The sequence below is a fragment of the Lolium perenne genome, chromosome 5 (genome assembly GCF_019359855.2).
Source record: "Lolium perenne isolate Kyuss_39 chromosome 5, Kyuss_2.0, whole genome shotgun sequence".
In the NCBI taxonomy this organism is placed as follows: Eukaryota; Viridiplantae; Streptophyta; class Magnoliopsida; order Poales; family Poaceae; genus Lolium; species Lolium perenne.
In genome coordinates this window covers 115,123,570-115,141,023 of record NC_067248.2, presented here as the reverse complement: position 1 = coordinate 115,141,023, position 17,454 = coordinate 115,123,570, and the positions used below count along the sequence as shown (strand labels likewise).

At 43.0% G+C, this 17,454-nt stretch overlaps 1 protein-coding gene across 1 annotated transcript; it reads right to left on the bottom strand.

Annotated features, from left to right (window-relative positions):
- Positions 1 to 309: 309 nt before the first annotated feature.
- On the bottom strand, positions 310 to 5,692 carry LOC127299692 (CBS domain-containing protein CBSCBSPB3). The gene is made up of 14 exons (XM_051329707.2): positions 5,419 to 5,692; positions 5,164 to 5,323; positions 4,277 to 4,409; positions 2,890 to 3,060; positions 2,680 to 2,758; positions 2,479 to 2,592; positions 2,311 to 2,377; positions 2,121 to 2,226; positions 1,974 to 2,032; positions 1,778 to 1,887; positions 1,573 to 1,700; positions 1,394 to 1,476; positions 963 to 1,052; positions 310 to 871 (listed from the first exon to the last, which is right to left on the bottom strand). Exons 1-14 carry the CDS (start codon positions 5,574 to 5,576, stop codon positions 692 to 694), a joined length of 1,638 nt encoding a protein of 545 aa, XP_051185667.1. The 5' UTR covers positions 5,577 to 5,692; the 3' UTR covers positions 310 to 691.
- Between the last annotated feature and the right edge of the window lie 11,762 nt (positions 5,693 to 17,454).

Below are 17,454 nucleotides of genomic sequence, written 5' to 3'. Positions count from 1 at the left end.
CACATGTACAAAGGGTTAATTAGGGGGGACACTGTTCTACTGGAAACATATAAGATTTTGAGGGGCCCATGATCAAATAATAGTGTGCATTTACTTTTAAACTGTGGACTTACATTAAGTCATACATGAATTGTTTGTAGCCTTGACTTTTGATGACAAAACTTGTTGACAATAATTGTTCTGGTCTGTAGGAGTCTAGCAACGGTTTGAGTTGGTTGACACATAATGTAAGAATCTAGTGTTCTAGAAAGAAAGAAGAAGGCAAGAATCTAGCCACAGGTCAGCCGATGAGAAAAAAGAGACAGGGTATTCTTGTTTCTTGTACTTAAAAGATTGATAAACTGCCACAAACCCATATGTTGTTATGCTCCGAAAAGAGTTAACATCATCTGTTTATCTACAAACGAGTGCAAAGTATGAACTAGGATTTCCAATGATGTTTACATGCCTCATCGTAAGCCTGCAACTATGAAATCATTGATATTTCTGCAAAATGTGGAGGCAGGGCAAAGATAAGCAGCTCCTTCTGCCTGATATTAGACCTTTCAATCACCTGAGTAACTTGCAACAAGTAGACTGCCTCCATGCTTCCGTTTCTTGGTACACAATGATACCATAGCAAAATGTTTTAGAGCGAATGGACCAGCTGGTGGAAATGCAGGTTTTGGAAAATCATTTATCTGTCTGGTAATCACACCCTCGATCGTTTCAAGTACACCATGACTGCTGCGCCACCAAGAGCAACTGTACCAGCCATAAGCCCAAATTTAACAGTAGACAGCCCGCTCCTGCGCGGAGGTGCTAGCTCCTGCAATGGTTTTACCACCTCTGCTTTCGAACTTAACTCGTCCTCAATATGCAACTTCAAAACCTGACAGGAATTTTCACTTCGATGAGTTGGAGAAAGCAAACACCAAATACTCCTGGAATTCACAGTATCTACATCCTAGAATGCAGAATACCTTCAGCCCAGATGATTTGGCATGGAGCACTGCACCAGCAAGATCAGTATCGGTTGTTAGTAGCACCCGGTCACCCTCATCATCTTCATACTACATTCAACAGGATTAAAAAAATAAGTTAGGCAGTGCAGGCAAATATTTTACTATCAAGTGGGAGTTAATGAATGATGACTGAAAAAATGACTCTTGCAATCTATATGTAGCATCGCCAATGAGGTAGATAGAGTGCTGATGCTAACACAAGAATCATATAACATATAAGCATATAAGGATCACTTTCCTCTTTAAAGTGAAAGGCATTGATTTCATCACTGACAAGACAGAAAAACGGAAAGCTTCACCTTTACTATCAGACAGACACACTTAATCTCTGTCTTCTACAAGCCTACTGTAAAATTGGAAAGCTTTCATCCAAAATAGTTAAAGTTTACCAAGAGTTGTATGCTATCCTTTCCATCAACAATACTCAATCTTTGCCTTACAGAGGACACAAGCTCGTCCAAGGACTCCGAGCCTGTAGCATCAACATTATACAAGTTAAGAACAGGTTATATTTGGAGCCATGAAACGACATCAACACATTTGTGCAAACTATCAATCGAGCACGTACCACAAGTGAATCTATGCACACGCCCCTTCCGGTCATGAAGCTTAAAGGAAAACGAATTGCCAATAATAGGAGGATATATACTACTCTTTCCATCCCCAAACTCTGACGCCACAATTAAGGATGCTTCGCTGAGCCAGGTACGAGAGCACTGTATTAGGGGAAAAACAAAACAAAAAGCAAAATCCACAAAGTACCATCAACGAACCTACGGCTATCAAATTCATCATCTGGAGGATCCAAAGCAAGAGCAGAGTCCCAGAACCTCTGCATCACTGAGTTTGCCACCTCATTAGCAGTCCCACTGCCTCCTTCAACCTGAAAATAAAGAATTATATTCTAAAATTTAGGATAGGAATCTTTGGCAGAGCATAAGAAAAGGGCTTGAAGGAGTTAGGGATCACCAATTGAATGGCTGCATGTGTAAGTTGCAGGACATCCAGGCATGCAGCAATTTGCCCCTCTGTTCAGGAAATTGAATATATGTACCAGATGAAGTACCAGCAGGAACTCAAGATCTATTCACAGCTGAGACAAGAATCAGGTCATACCTCTGTCAAGAACGGGAATGTGCAAGAATTTTCCATCATGCATTATATGTAGCGCATCAAGAATTGTCGTGTCTAATGTAGCACAATCTGGGTTTGCGGTCATCACCTTTAAAGTCACAGTAAGTTATAAGAAATTATACAAAATGGTATGCCATTTCAAGCAAGACAAATTTAAGTTCGACGGGGAAACCTTTTCTACTAGGGTCAATTCAGGCGAAAGATTCTGTGAGACAACACGCATAAGAACATCTTTTGAGCTGCATTTCAGAATCACGTATCTATAAGAAACTGGAATAATAAATATATCGTTATTATTAATAATAATAACAATCCTATGGTGCTACTCCATGTTACTTACGTAAAGATCCCCTGCACTGTGTTCCCTGTAGTGACAACCACTGAATTTACTCGAAATTCACGCATTTTTTGTGTTGCCACATACACAGGATCTGAAGGTGAGACAATTGCTACCCTGAAAGTTGAAAGTGTAGTGCCTCTCAGTATCCAAACATTTTGTTGACAGTTAAGAGAAAATAGTCAAAACAAACAAATACTATACTTTGTGCTCTCCGTGACTATGGTTGACAGAGAAGGTTTGAACATCCGCTCCCTTAGAGTTTCTATGAAAGCAGAAGGAGCTGTATGCAAACAGTTAAAAACTTGAAGTGATTGGTAAGACAAGACTACACCAAAATATAGCTACGTAAGGACAAGTAACATGCTTAAGAAAATCAAACATATGTAATTTTGCATTACAACATAGCAAGACCTGTAAAATTGCCTCCCAGTTGACGCTCAACCCCCTCTACAGCCGCTGCTATTGCACTCCCTTGTTCAGCTGCCTTTTCCAATCTCGCTATAGCGTCATAAAGGCATTTTGCAATGTCTAGCATAGCCATAACCTCGCCATTTTCTACAACTGGGAGGTGTCTAAATTTACCTTAAATGTGAAAAAACATACAGAAAAATAATGTTAGTGGAGAAAGGAAGAATGAATCCAAACAATGTCTCTCTGCAAGAACATTAAACAACATCTGCTAGTATGCTACTGAATTCATGATGTCGGAAACTCGGCAACATTCCACAGAAAACCATAATGCCCCACCGAATAAATCCAGGAGTCACTTTTTATTGATTGAAATGATACACGGATACAGGTAACTACACCTAAAATTTACCTAAATTACATGTTTACGTTACATGTGTGAAAAAGGGCAACTTGAGTTGGACTCACAATGATTCACCAATATCACATGATCCGATTTAAATATGGTATTCCAACCAAAGATTGTATATTAAACGAATGAAACTTCAAATATAATTCTTATGGAAACACCAAAAATCATGAGTTATACTTTAACTTTAGGATGTAGGCAACTTAACAGTTAAGCATGTACATGCAGAGAGCCTCACTAACTAAGAATAATAGCACGAGCAATTCACATTGCATGTAAGCTGAATTTCTTCATGATACTCTCCACTTTCAGTTGTTGAGATGAAGCGCCACCTAAGCATCAAAGTTAGTGCTCCGGCAAGTAAAGAGGGTTCTAATATAGTAATATATATTGGTTGTGCCTGAAAGGCAGTTATGAATCAATTGACTAAGCCAATTCCAATATCTTGATTTCGAGCAACAATGCATCGTGAAACGATATATATCATCTGCTAATACATGACCAATTACTGAAATCCATTTATTAGCACATGTGCCAGTTTTAGCAATTAGGTGCTCCCAATGGTTCAACCGAGTCCCTTGAGTGATACTCTGGAAAGAGATGGCGAAAAATCATTCAGAGTGATAGTACTGCTTTCGATTTTGCTATTTGCTCGTTTCTGTAAAGTCAGTGTCCTGGCAAGTACTTGTTGTATCAGTTTCTCTACTAAACTGGACCATTCTATCCTTTGGAAAGCAGGACCATTCTGGTCTTTGGTTTAATCTTGAATGTGATACTGCTGGTAATACAAATGACTAATCTGAAACAATCATATATGTTAAAGACCAGACAGCAGAACTGTTTTCTGAAAGTTCAGTTAACTTCTTTATCAATATTAACTAGGATATACCTTGTCAATGTTAACTTCTTTGTCAGAAAAATCCTAAAATATTTAGCAGGCCGAGCACAATAATGGAAATGCCAATATTAACTAGGATATACCTTGAACCATCTTCTGCAATGCTTCAATTGCAAGTGAGTCAGAAGTGACATAAGAAGGATTCCGTGTCATGATCTTGGCCATGATGGTTTGCTCCACCCGCAGCCCCTCTGCAATCACTCGTGTGGATATATCCTACACCCCAATTAAAGATTAAAAAGTACCTCAGCTTGAAAGCAGTAAACATGGGACATGGTATTATATCGCTATCAAGTATTTCCAATTTACTGTGCTGTGATACTGTGATTTATTTTAGTAAAATGTACAGTACTACAGTACAAAGAACAACTAGCTAACCCGAACTATCCAAGTTTTGCCTGAACTAATTAGTTCGTTTTAGCAAGAAACTGCTACTAAACAAGTAGGGTGGCATCTGCTTCCAGTTCCCTACCAGAAGGAAAAGAGAGGCAAGGAAAGATTCACAGCAGCAAGTCAAAATTCCAATGAGCGGGCAACATTTGGTCGAGAAATGACTTGATCAAAAGCCCTAAACCAGAAAAAAAAGGTCTATTTGTAAGGTGGCTTATTTTTTATTAAGCATAATTTACATTTTTCTCCCATGGGATCAACAACTAATCAAGCGACACCATCATCTGCACAAATCCAATGGCCACAAAAATTAGCTTGCAAGCAACTATCAGAATTCAGAGTTGTTCTGTTTTAACAGAAAAGGTCACGTGCTAAGGTCCAAACCAAAGAATCCAATCCAGACATCGGTGTTTTCAAAAGAAAGGTGAGAATAGATACTATCGTCCATTGTTCGCAACATTGATCTATCGTATTCTTCTTTTTCATAGCTAAGAACCACTACGAATGCATATCCCAGCTACGAGAGCATATCCCAGCCACAAAACTCCACCATATAACTAAGAAAGGAAGAGGAATTCACCTTATCGGTGACTATGCCAGATAGGAGGCCCTGGGCGTCGGTGAGTAGCACCGCATCGACCCGCCTCGCCGCCATCCTCCGGGACGCGTCGTACACCGTCGTGCCCTCCGGTATCGTCAGCGCCTTGGACAGCCTCAGTTTCTTCACCGTCCTCTCCCCTCTGGCCAAAACCCAGTAAAGAAACCCAATCTTCAGCAATCCCGGTACGTACCGAGGTGAGCGTCGGAAGGAGAGACAAAGCATCGAGGCGCTTACGGGAGATGCTTGGGAGAGGCCAGCCTCGGGGAGGTCTTCCCATTTCCGTTGGCGCCGGCGGCGGCGTAGGGGTCCTCCGACTTGCGGGAGGAGGCAGAAGACGGCGGCCGGCTGCGTGTGCGCCTGACCGGTGGCGCCGGAGCCGCCGCGGAGCTCATGTAGGTGGTTCTGTGGAGAGTCCGACACACTTACGGCGGCGGCGGCGGCGGCCGGCGAAGTGGGAACAAGAGCAGATTGAATGGTGTTTCTGCTTCCCTCCTGTCCTACCCCTTCGATAGCGCGTGGGTAATTATTCGTTTCAGTACTTCTAATCTTTCTTTTGACGGGACAGTCCTTCCATCTTCGAATTATTAAGTGTACTCGTGGCGTAGACTTTCGAGTTGTTTTTTGATAATTAATTAACTCGAGGAAAGGTTTCATTTTTTAAGTCAAAAAAGATGCATGAGTTCCACAACGTTTGTGAATCAAATTTATTTATTTATACCATCTCGGCGTAAAGCACGGTACGATAAGCCTTTAATAGTGCTAACTATATACCAAAATATGTCACCCTCCTGCCTAAATTAATTGACGCAATTCAGGAGTACTGGACGTAGTGTGAGTAGCTATGAGGTGTTACATACACCGGTGTTTGGCTTGTCGCCCTTTCAAAATAATTCGTTTTGAATCTTCACTTATATGCATATAAGTTGATGATATAATCCGTAATTCGCATTATCTCCATACAAATAATCAATAAATTTATATAAATTTAAGAAATTTTCTTATAAGCGGATGAAGTATCCGTTTGCTTATCCATGCTTTGGCTAAGAGGCGGTGGAACAGAGCGAGCATCACCAAACGAATAGCTTATTCCAAATTCAAATCCAATGCCATATTATTTTGGCATGTAACTCATATGTTGTTAGCAATGTCAAAATCGGACTCACAATATGAAATGACCTTGTATATCGAAACGGTGGAGGGCCCTTGGTCTTGCAGTGTCGGAGTTGCCAATAAATACGATTACGTGCGTGTCAAATGCAGGGTCCGATCCAAACATTTTTGTAACACGTCGCACAATAATAATGCACGCAAGCACAGCACCTTATTAATTCGGCGACGCGTGAACCATGACCATGTGTCGAGCGGTCGAGCCTCGTAGGCCGCTGTTTCGGCTTAATTTTGAATCCACGGCCCCGCGCAACGGGCGACCAGCCCCGCCAGCTTCGTGGATATTTCAAATATGCCCTCGGACGGACTTGTCAGGGGATTCAGGCAGGGTCGGCCGTGGCAGAGGCAGTCATGTGGGCATGTGGCCGTGGGTGAGCCGGTGGTGGAACAAACGGATGGACGGTGAGGTGCGTGGGGAGCAGACCGGCCGCACGAGTTTGGTGGTTTTGGGGTCACGCTGTCATGCCGTGGATGAGAGACATCAGACAAATCTTGAGGAGCAAGCGACACAGCAGCTGCAAGTACAGGACAAATGCAATCCACTTCAAAGGATGAGCCTAGAGAGAAAATTCAGGACATGGCTGAGGCCATAAAAACGTCTGTTCGTGATATAAAAAGATCCTAGCGGGGCCGACGCAAAGTGAAAGTGATTACAGTCCGCGAATGCGTCGGACCGGATGTGGCCTGCTTTTGGGGGTCTGAAAATGGACAATGTCACTTCGGAAGCGGCGCATACGGACATGTAATCATTTTTCATGTTCGCGTCTGTCGCAAACGGATACAAATTGTGTCCAAAAAGCGTTGGACATACCCTGATTTAGGGACATGATTGAGTACTCTCTGCGTTCCAATTTATAGGCCTTAAAGCATCTCAAAAAGTGTTTGTTTGGTCTATTTAGGTTAGGCCACGGATATCAAAATCACATGAATCAGTCCATATGATGCTTTCGTCTAGGACAACCTAGCGATCTAACCTATTTTTCTACAGCACCATCAACGCCCGGTAATGGCGATTAGCGTCCCATCGACTCCTGTCGCCGGTGATTACTGATTCCCACGAAAGAAATGCCGACTCTCTCACTCGGCCGCAGATTCGCGTGCAGGAAGCTTGGCGCGCGCCCGGCCTTTCCGCCCTTAGACGATGTTGTTAATGGGGCAGCGGCGCCCAACGATAAGGGCAAAACCCTAATCAAAACCCAAGCAGTCAGCACAACTGCACCTGGAGTCGCCTGGCCGATATGGCGCGTGCCCGCTTTACAAACAATCCGGGCTCCGCTGACATGGCAACGACCCTGCAGGCGGAAAAGGCGCGCTGGGACGCCGCTCTGGAGCAGGGACAAGCACCACGCAGAGAGTAGGAGGAGTCAGGGCATCTCCAGCAGCGCGACGCATTTCGGACGTCCAAATGGACGCGTCGGCCCAAATGATCGAAATCGTCCGGGTGTCCGTTTGCGTCGGGGGTGGCTCCAGCGGCACGACGCTGTTATCACCAGATTTTGGCCAAATCAGGAGATGGGCCGTAAGTGAAGATGGGCTTGAAGAATATACACGTGGAGCATCTTTGAAGCGGCCTTGCGCGAAGAGTTTGGGCTTAATTTCCTATGTATCTGTAATATAGTAGATCGCATCGTAGTTTAGATTAAAAGATAGAGTTTGACCCGTGCACGGTTAGGTGCACGTCCAAATTAGAAAGTCCCTTGGACTATAAATATGTATCTAGGGTTATCGGAAAAGGAGGACAATCACGTTCACAACAAACACAAATCAGGCGCATTGCCACCCCTTCTTTCGAGGGTTTCTCCCGGGTAAGCACCATGCTGTCTAGATCGCATCTTGCGATCTAGGCAGCACAACGTTTATTCGTTTACCTTGTGTTGCTCGTACTGAAGCGTTGTTGATGGCGAGTAGCACTATTTATCGTAGATGTTTTGGGGCTTGCATAGATGCTTTTCTCGCGCATACTTGCTTAGCTATGCCGTCTCTCAACATCTAGCTGCCCTTACACCTATCCAGGTGTAAGGGCAGCATCTTGCTTGTTCGTTACTTAGTAGATCCGATCTGTTATAGTTGCTCCTTGTCTTCAAGGATTAGTTTAATATCCGTATGGTTAGGCCTTGCAAACGGGTTGAACGATCCGGTAGTGCGTTAGGTATGGTTTGTTAGTCCTAGGAGGGATGTTCCGGGAATTAACGTAATGTTGGTTTTTAGGCCTCTTCTAGGGTTAGTTTTCCATTATCTTTCGTGTCTATTAGGCTCAATTACGTGTAGGATGTTCCGATCATACGGTGAAAACCCTAAACTGTCGTAGATTGGTTTAGCTTTGTTGTGATCAAGCAGGATCCCCATGTCATTGAAAATCCAACATGAACCATGGGGCGATCGGCTCTTTGAGCCGATCCACAGGGCAACCTGAGAGCCGTTTCTATGGCAAAGTTCACAAATAAAAGGATAGAGGGCACACACTTTTTCTCCAAGATCATCTAGAGCTCTAGACCACTTTCTAGTTTTTTCATTCCTGTGATGGATACAATATTCATCTTCTATTTGATTAATTCCACAAGGTCTATGTATTCCACAAAAATTAACATGCTTATAGGAAATAGCATTCTTAGGAGTTTGAGCACGCTTATTGCAATCATTAGCAACAATTTCATTCTTCATGCAAGCGTCTTTAAAAGGTTCATGATACTTATCAAAATTCTTCCTAGGCAATTCAATGTGAGAAGCAAAAGCTTTATAAAGATTTGCAGCAACTTGAGAGTCAAGACCATAAGTAGCACTCATATTTAGAAATTTACCACTATCCATGAAAGTTTCAATGCATTCATAATCATAATTTATACCTGACTCTTTACCTTTGTCGTTCTCCCAATCTTCAGCGTTCTCCTTAATCCGATCAAGAAGGTCCCTTTTAAACTCTTCTTTATTGCTCGTGAATGATCCAGAACAAGTAGTATCCAGCAAGGTCTTATCTTGAAAAGAAAGTCTTGCATAGAAATTATCAATGATGATATTACCTGGAAGCTCATGATTGGGGCATTTGAGCATTAAAGTCTTCAATCTCTCCCATGCTTGGGCAATACTCTCTCCATCATGAGGCCAAAAATTATATATATGGTTTCGATCTTTGTGAATTTCACTTGGAGGATAGAACTTGGAATAAAATAGAGGCACAATATCCTTCCAATCAAGAGAGCGCCCGTCCTTCAGCAGTTTATACCAATGCGCCGCTTCACCAGATAGCGACATAACAAATAATTTCTTCCTAACTTCATCCATTGAAATACCTGCACACTTGAATACCCCGCATAATTCATGCAAAAACAGTAAATGATCTCCAGGATGGACAGTTCCATCCCCTTCATAGCGGTTATCCATAACACGTTCAATAATTTTCATAGGTATTTTATACGGAATACTTTCAGCAGGTGGATTTAAAATATCAGAAGCATCATTAGAGTTATCGCATATGGGAGATAAAGCATCATCAGAGCAAAATATTTCTTCTAAAGCGGAGGAGCAAAAAAGATTATTTTTATGTAAACTAGCTTCCCCAAGCTTAGATTTCTTCATAGCATTAGCAGTAATTGCATTCATACCAATAACATTGCTATTATCATGCAAATAAGGTTCCATAGGTTTTTTAATTTTCGCATCAAATAATTCTAAATTAGGAAAAAGATTAAAAAGCTCACCAATTTTTTTGTTGTTTTCCATTATGCCTAGCTAGTGAAAATAAAAACAAGAAACAAAAAGATGTAATTGCAGGATCTAAAGGAAATAGCTTCGAGCACACACACAATGGTGCCAGAAAAGTACTGTTACCTGGAACCGAAGTATGAGTGCCTTTTACCTTTCCTCCCCGGCAACGGCGCCAGAAAAGTGCTTGATGTCTACGGGAGCTTCTATTCTTGTAGACAGTGTTGGGCCTCCAAGAGCAGAGGTTTGTAGAACAGCAGCAAGTTTCCCTTAAGTGGATTACCCAAGGTTTATCGAACTCAGGGAGGAAGAGGTCAAAGATATCCCTCTCAAGCAACCCTGTAATCACAAGCAAGAAGTCTCTTGTGTCCCCAACACACCAAATACACTTGTCAGGTGTATAGGTGCACTAGTTCGGCGAAGAGATAGTGAAATACAAGTAATATGGATGTATATGAGTGGTAATAGCAATCTAAATAAAATATGGCAGCGAGTAAACATGCAACAAAACAGTAAACAAACGGAGATTCGATGCTTGGAAGCAAGGCCTAGGGATCCTGCTTTCACTAGTGGACACTCTCAACAATGATCACATAATAGGACTACTCTACACTCTTTTGTTGGATGATGAACACCACTAACTGTGTAGGATTACACGAACCCTCAATGCCGGAGTTAACAAGCTCCACAGTATTCGATATTCATGTTTAAGTAACCTTAGAGTGCAAGATAGATCAACACAATTACACCAAGAACTAACATAGCATGCACACTGTCACCATCACGCCATGAAGGAGGCATAGATCACGTCAACACTATCATAGTAATAATTAACTCCATAACCTACAAGAGATTATGATCATAATCTACGCCAAGTACTAACACGGATGCACACACTGTCACCATTACACCGTGAAGGAGGAATAGAGTACTTTAATAACATCACTAGAGTAGCACATAGATAATATTCAACTAGATCACATAAAGAGAGAGATGAACCACATAGCTACAGCGGAGCCCTCAGCCCCGGGGGTGAATTACTCCCTCCTCATCATGGAAACAGCGATGGCGGTGAAGATGGCGGTGGAGACGGCGGTGGAGATGACTCCGGGGGCAATTCCCCGTCCGGCAGGGTGCCGGAACAGAGACTTCTGTCCCCCGAATCTTGATTTCGCGATGGCGGCGGCTCTGGAAGGTTTTCTCGGGTCTCGTCTTCTCTGTCGGTGTTTTTAGGTCAGGGATGACTAAATAGGCGAAGAGACGGAGTCGGAGGGGCCACGGGGTGCCCACACCACAGGGGGGCGCCCCCCCCCCCTGGGCCGCGCCGGGGTGTGGTGTGGGGCCCCCTGGCTCCCCTCTCGTCCTTCTCCGGTGCTCTGGAAGCTTCTGGGAATTATAAGGTCCTCGGTCTTGATTTCGTCCGATTCCGAAAATATTTCTTTACTAGGATTTCTGAAACAAAAAACAGCAGAAAACAGCAACTGGCCTTTCGGCATCTCGTCAATAGGTTAGTTCCGGAAAACGCATAATAATGACATATAATGTGTATAAAACATGTAGGTATCATCAATAAAGTAGCATGGAACATAAGAAATTATAGATACGTTTGGGACGTATCACGCATTACGGTTAACAATAACCTTGTCCCCGTTGATTTTGTTGTCTTGGATATCGAATGCAATGCATCTTGTCCTATTGTGTTGGGAAGACCTTTTCTTCGAACCGTTGGTGCTGTTATTGATATGAGGGAAGGCAATATTAAATATCAATTTCCTCTCAAGAAAGGTATGGAACACTTCCCTAGAAAGAGAATGAAGTTGCCTTTTGATTCTATTATTACAACAAGTTATGATGTTGATGCTTCTACTCTCGATGTTACTTGATTTGCACTTTCTGCGCCTAGCTGAAAGGCGTTAAAGAAAAGCGCTTATGGGAGACAACCCATGTTTTTACTACAGCAATTTTTTTGTTTTGTTGAGTCTTGGAAGTTGTTTACTACTGTAGCAACCTCTCCTTATCATGTTTTTGTGCCAAGTAAAGTTTCTATGTCAAAGTTGATGTTATATTTGGGATCGCTGCGCAGAAACAGCATTGCTGTCTGTCACGAATCTGGGCACAGGCCTCTGTAGAAAATTCTAAAAAATCTGCCAATTTACGAGCGTGATCCTCAGATATGTACGCAACTTTCATTAGTTGTGAGTTTTTCCATTTGAGCAAGTCTGGTGCCAGCTTTAAATTCGTCTTTACGGACGGACTGTTCTGTTTTTGACAGATTCTGCCTTTTATTTCGCATTGCCTATTTTGCTATGTTGGATTCATTTCTTTGATCCATTAATGTCCAGTAGCTTTATGCAATGTCCAGAAGTGTAAAGAATGTTTGTGTCACCTCTGAATGTGTGAATTATTAATTGTGCACTAACCCTCTAATGAGTTTGCTTGAAGTTTGGTGTGAAGGAAGTTTTCAAGGGTCAAGAGAGGAGTATGATATACTATGATCAAGAGGAGTGAAAGCTCTAAGCTTGGGGATGCCCCCGTGGTTCACCCCTGCATATTTTAAGAAGACTCAAGCGTCTAAGCTTGGGGATGCCCAAGGCATCCCCTTCTTCATCGACAACATCATCAGGTTCCTCCCCTGAAACTATATTTTTATTCAATCATATCTTGTGTTCTTTACTTGGAGCGTCGGTTTGTTTTTGTTTTTGTTTTTGTTTGAATAAAATGGATCCTAGCATTCACTTTGTGGGAGAGAGACACGCTCCGCTGTTGCATATGGACAAATATGTCCTTAGGCTTTACTCATAATGTTCAAGGCGAAGTTTCTTCTTCGTTAAATTGTTATATGGTTGGAATTGGAAAATGCTACATGTAGTAATTCTAAAATGTCTTGGATAATGTGATACTTGGCAATTGTTGTGCTCATGTTTAAGCTCTTGCATCATATGCTTTGCACCCATTAATGAAGAAATACATAGAGCTTGCTAAAATTTGATTTGCATATTTGGTCTCTCTAAGGTCTAGATAATATCTAGTATTGAGTTTTGAACAACAAGGAAGATGGTGTAGAGTCTTATAATGTTTACAATATGTCTTTTATGTGAGTTTTGCTGCACCAGTTCATCCTTGAGTTTGCTTCAAATAACCTTGCTAGCCTAAACCTTGTATCGAGAGGGAATACTTCTCATGCATCCAAAATCCTTGAGCCAACCACTATGCCATTTGTGTCCACCATACCTACCTACTACATGGTATTTCTCCGCCATTCCAAAGTAAATTGCTTGAGTGCTACCTTTAAAATTCCATCATTCACCTTTGCAATATATAGCTCATGGGACAAAATAGCCTTAAAAACTATCGTAGTATTGAATATGTACTTATGCACTTTATCTTTTATTAAGTTGCTTGTTGTGCGATAACCATGCTTCTGGGGAACGCCATCAACTATTGTTGAATATCATGTGAGTTGCTATGCATGTCCGTCTTGTCTGAAGGATCTATCACCTTAGTGGTTGGAGCATGCAAAATTGTTAGAGAAGAACATTGGGCCGCTAACTAAAGCCATGAATCATGGTTGAAGTTTCAGTTTTGGACATATATCCTCAATCTCATATGAGAATAATAATTGTTGCTACATGCTTATGCATTTAAGAGGAGTCCATTATCTGTTGTCCATGTTGTCCCGGTATGGATGTCTAAGTTGAGAATAATCAAAAGCGAGAAATCCAAAATGCGAGCTTTCTCCTTAGACCTTTGTACAGGCGGCATGGAGGTACCCCTTTGTGACACTTGGTTGAAACATGGCATGCAAAGATCCGGTAGTCCAAGCTAAGTAGGACGAGGTGCGGGCACTATTAGTATACTATGCATGAGGCTTGCAACTTGTAAGATATAATTTACATAACTCATATGCTTTATTACTACCGTTGACAAAATTGTTTCATGTTTTCAAAATAAAAGCTCTAGCACAAATACAGCAATCGATGCTTTCCTCTTTGAAGGACCATTCTTTTACTTTTATTGTTGAGTCAGTTTACCTATCTCCCTCCACTTAAGAAGCAAACACTTGTGTGAACTGTGCATTGATTCCTACATATTTGCATATTGCACTTGTTATATTACTTTATGTTGACAATATCCATGAGATATACATGTTATAAGTTGAAAGCAACCGCTGAAACTTAATCTTCCTTTGTGTTGCTTCAATACCTTTACTTTGATTTATTGCTTTATGAGTTAACTCTTATGCAAGACTTATTGATGCTTGTCTTGAAGTACTATTCATGAAAAGTCTTTGTCATATGATTCACTTGTTTACTCATGTCATTACTTTTGTTTTGATCGCTGCATTCATTACATATGTTTACAAATAGTATGATCAAGATTATGATGGCATGTCACTTCAGAAATTATCTTTGTTATCGTTTTACTCGCTGGGACGAGCAGAACTAAGCTTGGGGATGCTGATACGTCTCCAACGTATCGATAATTTCTTATGTTCCATGCTACTTTATTGATGATACCTACATGTTTTATGCACACTTTATGTCATATTTGTGCATTTTCTGGAACTAACCTATTAACAAGATGCCGAAGAGCCGATTCTTTGTTTCTGCTGTTTTTGGTTTCAGAAATCCTAGTAAGGAAATATTCTCGGAATTGGACGAAATCACCGCCCAGGGTCCTATTTTTGCACGGAGCTTCCAGAAGACCGAAGAGATAACGAAGTGGGGCGACGAGACGCCGCCACCATAGGGCCGCGCGGCCAGAGGGGGGCCCGCGCCGCCCTATGGTGTGGGCCCCTCGTCAGCCCCCCTGACCTACCCTTCCGCCTACTTAAAGCCTCCGTCGCGAAACCCCCAGTACCGAGAGCCACGATACGGAAAACCTTCCAGAGACGCCGCCGCCGCGAATCCCATCTCGGGGGATTCAGGAGATCGCCTCCGGCACCCTGCCGGAGAGGGGATTCATCTCCCGGAGGACTCTTCATCGCCATGATCGCCTCCGGAGTGATGAGTGAGTAGTTCACCCCTGGACCATGGGTCCATAGCAGTAGCTAGATGGTCGTCTTCTCCTTGTTGTGCTTCATTGTTGGATCTTGTGAGCTGCCTAACATGATCAAGATCATCTATATGTAATTCTATATGTTGTGTTTGTCGGGATCCGATGGATAGAGAATACTATGTTATGGTGATTATCAATCTATTGTTTATGTGTTGTTTATGATCTTGCATGCTCTCCGTTATTAGTAGAGGCTCTGGCCAAGTTTGTACTCTTAACTCCAAGAGGGAGTATTTATGCTCGATAGTGGGTTCATGCCTTCATTGACACCTGGGACAGTGACAGAAAGTTCTAAGGTTGTGATGTGCTGTTGCCACTAGGGATAAAACATTGATTCTATGTCTAAGGATGTAGTTGTCGATTACATTACGCACCATACTTAATGCAATTGTCTGTTGCTTAGCAACTTAATACTGAATGGGGTTCGGATGATAACCTGAAGGTGGACTTTTTAGGCATAGATGCAGTTGGATGGCGGTCTATGTACTTTGTCGTAATGCCCAATTAAATCTCACTATATTTATCATATCATGTATATGCATTGTTATGCCTTTCTCTATTTGTCAATTGCCCGACTGTAATTTGTTCACCCAACATGCTTTTATCTTATGGGAGAGACACCTCTAGTGAACTGTGGACCCCGGTCCTATTCTTTACATAGCATACAATCTACTGCAATTGTGTTTTACTGTTTTCTTGCAAACAATCATCTTCCACTCGATACGTTTAATCCTTTGTTACAGCAAGCCGGTGAGATTGACAACCTCACTGTTTCGTTGGGGCAAAGTACTTTGGTTTTGTTGTGCAGATTCCACGTTGGCGCCGGAATCCCTGTTGTTGCGCCGCATCACATTTCGCCACCATCAACCTTCAACGTGCTTCTTGGCTCCTACTGGTTCGATTAAACCTTGGTTTCATACTGAGGGAAACTTGCTTCTATACGCATCATACCTTCCACTTGGGGTTCCCAACGGACGTGTGCATCTACGCGTATCACCGGACTGCAACAACTGGATGACCCAGGTTAAAGCAGGAAGGACTGCCACGGCAGGAGGAGTCGCTGGAGCAGGAAGCAGTTCTGGAGCGGATGCTGAGAAACAGGCGTGGCTAACTAAATATGACACCAATACAAGTCATGAACGATCAGCTTCCGCAGCTCCTACGGTGGATGAGATCACCGCCATCATGAGAGACAAGTTCGGCATACTGCCGAAGAAGAGGATGATCGGCTATTCCAAGCCGTATCCCAACGACTACGACCTGATCCCGCTGCCACCTAAGTATCGGCTCCCTGACTTCACCAAATTTAGTGGATCAGAAGGAACCAGCTCGATCGAGCACGTGAGCCGATACTTGGCACAGTTGGGCATGGTCTCAGCTTCAGACGAGCTACGTGTGAGGTTCTTCTCGCAGTCTCTCACGGGTCCAGCCTTTGGGTGGTACACCTCGTTGCTACCAAACTCGGTTCGGACGTGGAAGCAGCTGGAAGAGCAATTCCATGAACAATACCATTCAGAAACCACGGAAGCTAGCCTTGCCGATCTGACTAAAGTTCGGCAGAGACGAGGAGAGACGGTATCTGAGTACATCTAGAGGTTTAGGGCCGTCAGGAACCGATGTTATTCGGTTCGCCTAACTGAGAAGGAAGCAGTCGAGCTGGCGGTAGCAGGATTATCAGCGCCGCTCAAAGATGTGACCTTCCAAGCAGAGTACAATTCACTGGCGCACATGGTTCAGAAGTTGACAGCATATGAACAACGCCATCCAGAATTGTACCAGGACAAGTACAAGCGTGTCGCCCTGATCGAGACGGACGAAGATGAAGACTCTGCAGGAGATCAGGAGGTCGCTGTAGCTGAGTGGACTCGGGGGGCAAAACCCGTGTCCTGCAAGTGGGTGAAGCAACCAGGGCCTATGAAGGGGTTCGACTTTGATTTGAGCAAAACGGAGCAAATTTTTGATTTGCTGCTGAAGGAGAAACAGTTGAAGTTACCCGAAGGCCACAAAATTCCCACGCCACAAGAGATGAACGGCAAGCCATACTGCAAATGGCATCACACGTTCACCCATACCACCAACGACTGCAAAGTCCTTCGCGGACAGATTCAGATGGCGATAGAACAAGGCCGATTGCTCTTCGGTCAGTTTGCCATGAGAGTTGACACGCAGCCGTTTCCGGAAGTCAACATGGTCGATCTCAGCCAGTGCATAGAACGCGAGCCAGGTTTCTCGTTTGATATCAATATGGCAGGGCTTGCAGATCGCCATGACGAGGATAAGCCCGAGAGCAGTCGCTCCCGCGGCAAAGGTGAAGAGGAGGCCGATCCACACGATCGGCCCCAAACAATG

Coding starts and splice junctions, on each gene's coding strand:
- LOC127299692 (XM_051329707.2), bottom strand. CDS start 5,576: ATGAGCTCCGCGGCGGCTCCGGCGCCACCGGTCAGGCGCACACGCAGC. Junction 2,378..2,478: donor ACAGTGCAGGGGATCTTTAC/GTAAGTAACATG, acceptor TCTGAAATGCAG/CTCAAAAGATGTTCTTATGC. Junction 1,701..1,777: donor GATGAATTTGATAGCCGTAG/GTTCGTTGATGG, acceptor TACCTGGCTCAG/CGAAGCATCCTTAATTGTGG.